We start from the raw sequence: 6,519 nt of genomic DNA, 5'->3' as shown, positions 1-6,519 counted from the left end.
TTAGTTCTTTCTGGTTCAAGATGTGTTGTAGGCTCTTATGGTCGGTAAAGACCGTACACTTGGTACCATAAAGGTAGTGTGGCCAGATCTTTAACGCAAAAACAACTGCACCGAGTTCGAGATCATGGGTTATGTAGTTCTTCTCTTGGACTTTGAGTTGGTGAGACGCGCACGCGATAACCTTGTCTCGTTGCATAAGAACACAACCAAGACCTAGGTTAGAGGCATCGCAATAAACAACAAAGTCGTCGTTTCCATCGGGTAGCGCGAGTGCGGGATCGTTGCAAAGCATACGCTTGAGAGTTTGAAAGGCATCCTCTTGCTCGGTTCCCCAAACAACAGGCTTGTCTTTATGCGTTAGGGAGGTGAGAGGAACGGCGATTTTAGAGAAATCAGTGATAAATCGTCGTTAATAGCCCGCCAATCCGAGAAAAGAACGAACTTCAGACGGGGTTTTCGGTGTAATCCAACTCTTAACTGCTTCAATCTTCGCGGAATCGACGTGAATACCTTGACTATTAACGATATGACCGAGAAATTGAACCTCCTCGAGCTAAAATTCTCACTTGGAGAACTTGGTGTAGAGGCGATTTCCTTGAAGAAGTTCGAGAACCAAACGTAGATGTTGCGCATGTTCGGCTCTCGACTTCGAATAGATAAGGATATCATCGATAAACACGATAACTAAGTGATCAAGGAAAGGTTTACATACACGGTTCATCAAATCCATGAAGACCGCGGGTGCGTTTGTAAGACCAAAAGGCATGACCACGAATTCGTAATGGCCATAACGGGTTCGAAAAGCAGTTTTAGGAATGTCTTGCTCCTGGATTCGTAGCTGATGGTAACCAGAACGTAGATCGATCTTAGAGAAACATGTAGCGCCTTGCAGTTGATCAAATAAGTCGTCCATTCGAGGTAGAGGGTAGCGATTCTTGATAGTAAGCTTATTGAGTTCACTATAATCGATGCACATTCGGAACGATCCATCCTTCTTTCTCACGAAAAGGACATGTGTGCCCCAAGGAGATGTGCTAGGGCGTATGAAGCCTTTATCAAGTAACTCCTGGAGTTTTCTAGAAAGTTCACGCATTTCAGACGGTGCGCGGTGATAAGGGGATTTAGCGACATGGTTAGCTCCAGGAATAAGGTCGATACGAAAGTCGATATCACGGGTAAGGGGTAGACCAGGTAAATCATTGGGAAAAACGTTAGGAAAATCACGAACAACGGGAACGTCCTTCACAGTTTTCTTTTCCTCCTTCGCTACTACAATATGGGCTAAGAAAGCCAAGTATTCCTTGCGGAGATACTTGCTTGCTTGAATGCACGACATAAGATTCAGTTCTTTCGAGGATACTTCGCCATAAACACAGAGTTGGTCGCTGATATACGTTAAATTATACATGTTTTTATACCCCAAAACACTTCCGTTTTAAGCATTTTTTACCAAAAACACGACGGATAGGTACCAAAATCGGTACTTTTATACTTTTAGGTCTTAAACAGAATATAATGGAAAAATCTGGTGAAAATGGACAGAATCTGATGCATTTCTGATGAAAATGGCAAAAATCTGATGGACTGCCAGGTGTGGCACGACCGTTCCACCGGCGGCACTACCGTGCCACTGCTACGATCTCGGAAGCACTGCTAGTGCAACCAGGAGTGCCAACTATTTCTCGGACAGCACTACCGTGCCACCGGCGGCACTACCGTGCCGTTGCCAAACCAAGCCTTCTGACCAACGTCTCCGAGGAGTGGCACTACCGTGCCAAATCGGCACTACCGTGCCGATCTGCTGACTCAGGCAACTTGTCCACTAGTCCACTTGGATGACTCGGGATCGCTGAAACTGACGTCACCCGACAACATCTGACCGCACGGCCGTGCCAAATCCGCACGACCGTGCCAAATCCGCACGGCCGTGCCAAACTGAAAATTGCCTATAAATAGCAGCATTCGCTACTGATCAAAATGTTGGGTTTTTCTCCATGTTTCTAGGCGATTTCTGGGTTCCAAAGCAGTCCTGATCAGACCCATTTGAAGCTTAAAGATCGAGTGGAAGCATAACCGATCCAACCCATCAATTCCTTTCTTCTTTATGGTTCGATTCCTTGTTCTTGAACATGTATTTTGATCATTTTGCAAGTATTGAGCTGATGTTAGTTTATGTATAAAGTAGTTTATGTAATAGTAATTATAAACTTGTTTCTTGAATAATCGTTACATTGTAATCTTATTTGTATGAAGTTTTAGTACTTTTTCTTGTTGAATCCTCATGATTATATAATGAATGTTTCATTGATGTTGAGTTCCTAATTATGTTTGATTATCTTGGATAATGAATCTGTGGTTAGTGGGATGGTAACTATTTCTTGATTAATCACTTATTTGTAGACTTTGTTTACACCATGAAACCAGACCAGGGTATTGGTTTTATACAAGATATATCTTATTGTGATTAGGAATACTTTCTTGCACGTAAGGGTTCTAACGAATTATATGATGTTGATTGCATGTTCTTAGATGCGGTTTATGATCCTTGTTTAGTAGTTTTGGTCTGAAATTGCTGACATGGTAGATTTGTGTTTAAGACGTGTAAAGGTGAAATTGTTTGTTATATGATCTACATAATTGCTTATCCTCGTGGCTGTATTGTGACCATCGGTATTGCTTTCTTTGATAAGTGAGGTTAGGAATCCAGACCCGATAAATAACCTATCTTTAAAGGTTCGCATGAATAAATATCAATAGCTCGCTAATGAATGATTTTAGGTGGTTAACGTGTGACCATCGCGTTAACTTTCCGAAGAATCATAATGCTAGAAATCCAGACCCGGTAACTAGCTGTCTCGAAATTGGAAAATTGATTAAGTGCTTTTGTGACATATCTGATAGATAACATGTTTAGGTTGTTTATGAAACAAGATAATAGTAGTATATTTATGTTTTAGATGCAATTTAGATAATTTAGTTAAACAACCATTCACCTTTTTTATATCTGGTAATCTAATGACAAAGATTTAGTACATTATAACGCCCGTGTTCCATGGATCGATATCTGGCTCTTACCAATACTTTGCTGCATATATGACGGGATACACTTGTCCTTTGTTGTGTGTGTTTTAATGTTAAGGTATAAACCATTTTTATAAATATAAAACGCACTTCGTCGCATGTGAACATACTGTAAATAAATATGTGTGTTCGCAAGTACGTCAAGTTTTTGGCGCCGTTGCCGGGGACACGGCGAAATTAATGGAAAAATCCGAGTCATTATTCTACCAGTGTACAAACTGTCAATAACTGTTAATATCTGTAAATTTTTGTATTTATTTATTTTCTTTTACTTAACTGTCTAACTAACTTTTGTTTTCTTTAATTTACTAACTTGTAAATACCTAGCCTGGCACGCCCACTAGGACTAACTTTTGACTAACTTCTCTTTTCTGTTTTACTAACCACTAACCAACTAACTTTACTAACTCACTAACTTACTAACTTTTTATTTATTGTTCAACTAACATTTTATTTATTTATTTATTAACTTAATTCAGTTATGTGTTCGGAATCAAACCGTGTACTGGCAAGTATTTAATTCAGTATTTTAATTTAAGCAATTTCATTTCTGTACTTCATTCATTTATTTATTTCAGTTCAGTATTTCTAATTTAGTATTTTATTTATTAACATTCAGTTATTTTATTTATTTATTTATTTATTTCTGTCCGTTTAAATTTCTGTTCATTCATTTAATTATTGTACTCTCTTGTTTATTTATTTACTTCATAAAAACAAAATATAACTTTCTAATAAAATCATCAGATTTTCTGATAGATTCCAATGAATTTATCCGATTTTCTGATGGATTTTGATAAACCCATTAGATGTTCTAAAAACAATAGTTTTCAATCCTGATGAATTTACCAGATTTTCTGGTGATTCTGATGGATTTATCAGAAATTCTGATGGAACGAAAGCTTTCGTCAGATATTTATCAGAATTTTATAAGATATATCAGATTTTCTGATATATATATAAAAAAAGCTCTCGGATGTAAATAGGTAAATAAGCCAGTAAATATTTGTTTAAATTTGTTTAATAATAATAATCTGTATATATATTATGTATATTAGATATTAGTATTGTCATTATTATTTATTTCATATATATATATATATATATATATATATATATATTATCTATTATGTTCTTTTTTCTGTATAATGCGTTCCTTTTTATGTGCAGGCTAATGTCCACGCCCCCTGCACACGCTAACGCTGAGCTAGCCAACGAACCAGAAAATAACTTAAGAAGAAGTAGGCGGCTTCGCGAGAGATCACTTGTTGTTGCACAAAGGATTGCGGCCAGTGATTCTTTCTGATAGCGAGAGTTCAGAGGACGACACAGGAAGCATTATGGCAGAAGACGACCAGCCTCTGAATGAGACCGGCCATCCAGGAGGAGAGGGCTTGCTACCGAGCATTGCCCGACCTACTATAGCAGCACCGAGTTTTGAAATTAAATCTAGTATTATTAACATGTTGCAAAATTCTGTGCAGTTTGATGGGAAGGATCACGAAGATCCAGGTCGGCACATCGCATCATTTCTCGAAGTGTGCTCGACTTTCAAAATTCGAGACGTTTCTGAAGACGCAATTCGTTTGCGACTCTTTCCATTTTCTTTGCGAGACAAAGCCCGATCTTGGCTTTTATCACTTCCAGCAGGGTCCATCACGACTTGGAACGAGATGGTCGATCTTTTTATGCAAAAATATTTTCCGCCGGAAAAGACAGCTAAGCTTAAGAATCGTATAATGACATTCAAACAGGACGAAGGAGAATCTCTACACGCAGCTTGGGAGAGGTTCAAAGATCTTCTGATCGACGTTCCACATCATGGGTTGTCCAAAAGGCAACTTGTGTTGAACTTCTACCAAGGACTCAACTACGACTCACAAGAACGTTTAGATGTATATGCAGGAGGCGATCTTGGAACAAAACCACCCAGTAAAGCCTATGCAATCATAGAGAAAGCTACCTTGAAGTCAAGTTCTCGTCACGGTGGAGTGCGAAACAAAGCATCATCTATCCCTGGAGTTCATCAAGTGGATACATATACGGCTCTAGCAGCACAAATTGGAGCTTTGGCAGCAAGATTTGATCAAGCTCAGAATGTTTCGCAGGTGCAATCATCATGTGAGCTGTGTGGAGTGTCACACGAGGCGGGTACATGTGAGCGGGGTGTTATGTTTATAGGCCACGAAGAGGTGGACTATTTGGGCAATCAAATTAGGCCCCAAAATAACCCCCATAGCAACACGTACAATCCGGGTTGGAGGAATCATCCCAAACTTTGTGTGGAAAGCTAATTCAAATAACCAAAACCCACTCGGATATGCTCAACGCGCTCTCGCACCACAACAGTCTCATGGGCAATCCTTTCAGCCCTATGGGCAATCTTTTCAGCCATCAGGGCAAACTTTTCAACCACGTTACAATAATTTAGGTTTAGGAAGCACTTCCCAGCCTCAAACCTCTCAAACCAACTCAAAACTAGAGGAAATGATGGCGCAGCTGTTAAACAACTCCAACAATGCCAATCAAATATCTGAAAAGCGATACCAGCAGCATGAGGAGCGTTTCATGGCACAAGAAGGGGAAATGCGGAGCCAGAAGGCTTCAATTCAAACCATTGAGAATCAAGTCGGCCAATTGGCCAAGATGTTGTCTGAAAGACCCCAAGGTAGTCTTCCAGGTAACACAGAACCTAACCCAAGAGGGCACGTTAATGCAGTAATGACGAGGAGTGGTAAAGCCACGGGACCTGACAAATCAGACTCACCACCGATCACTGATACGGTCCAAACTGACGTTTCAGACGAGGTGCACGCTAGGCGAGTCCCAGCAAGTACAGCACAGTTTCAGGAGCCAGTTAAAGATTTCATTCCTCCTGTCCCATATCCAAGCAGATTGAAAAAGCAAAAGAACAATGAACAACATGGTAAGTTTTTAGAAATGTTTAAACAATTACACATAAACATACCATTTGTTGAGGCGTTGGCTCAAATGCCTAAATACGCAAGGTTCTTAAAAGGCATCCTCACAAACAAGCATAAGCTAGAAAGCTTGTCTTGTGTGTTGATGAACGAAAACTGTTCAGCCCTTCTCCAAAACCGTCTACCTGAAAAGATGGGAGATCCGGTCAGTTTTACTCTTCCCTGTCTCATTGGCAGCATGTCAGTCAGGCATTAGCCGATTTAGGAGCTAGCATAAACCTTATGCCATATAAGGTCTTTGCTAAATTAGATCTGGGTGAACCTTCACCCACTAGAATGAGCATTCGACTTGCAGATCGTTCGATCAAGTATCCGCGTGGATTCGTTGAAAACATGCTTGTTAAAATCGATAAATTTGTTTTTCCCGTGGATTTTGTTATTCTTGACATGGACGAAGATTCAAAAGTGCCATTAATACTTGGACGTCCGTTCCTCAATACTGCGAGGACGATCGTTG

General features: G+C 39.9%; 1 protein-coding gene across 1 annotated transcript; it reads left to right on the top strand.

Moving 5' to 3' along the window:
* The first annotated feature begins 4,421 nt into the window (after positions 1-4,421).
* On the top strand, positions 4,422-5,375 carry LOC110895907. The gene has a single exon (XM_022143323.1). The coding sequence runs from the start codon at positions 4,422-4,424 to the stop codon at positions 5,373-5,375; it is 954 nt and encodes a 317-aa protein (XP_021999015.1).
* Positions 5,376-6,519: the final 1,144 nt, after the last annotated feature.

This window comes from Helianthus annuus, chromosome 1, assembly GCF_002127325.2.
Source record: "Helianthus annuus cultivar XRQ/B chromosome 1, HanXRQr2.0-SUNRISE, whole genome shotgun sequence".
Classification (NCBI taxonomy): domain Eukaryota; kingdom Viridiplantae; phylum Streptophyta; class Magnoliopsida; order Asterales; family Asteraceae; genus Helianthus; species Helianthus annuus.
This window is presented reverse-complemented; position numbering and strand designations above follow the sequence as displayed.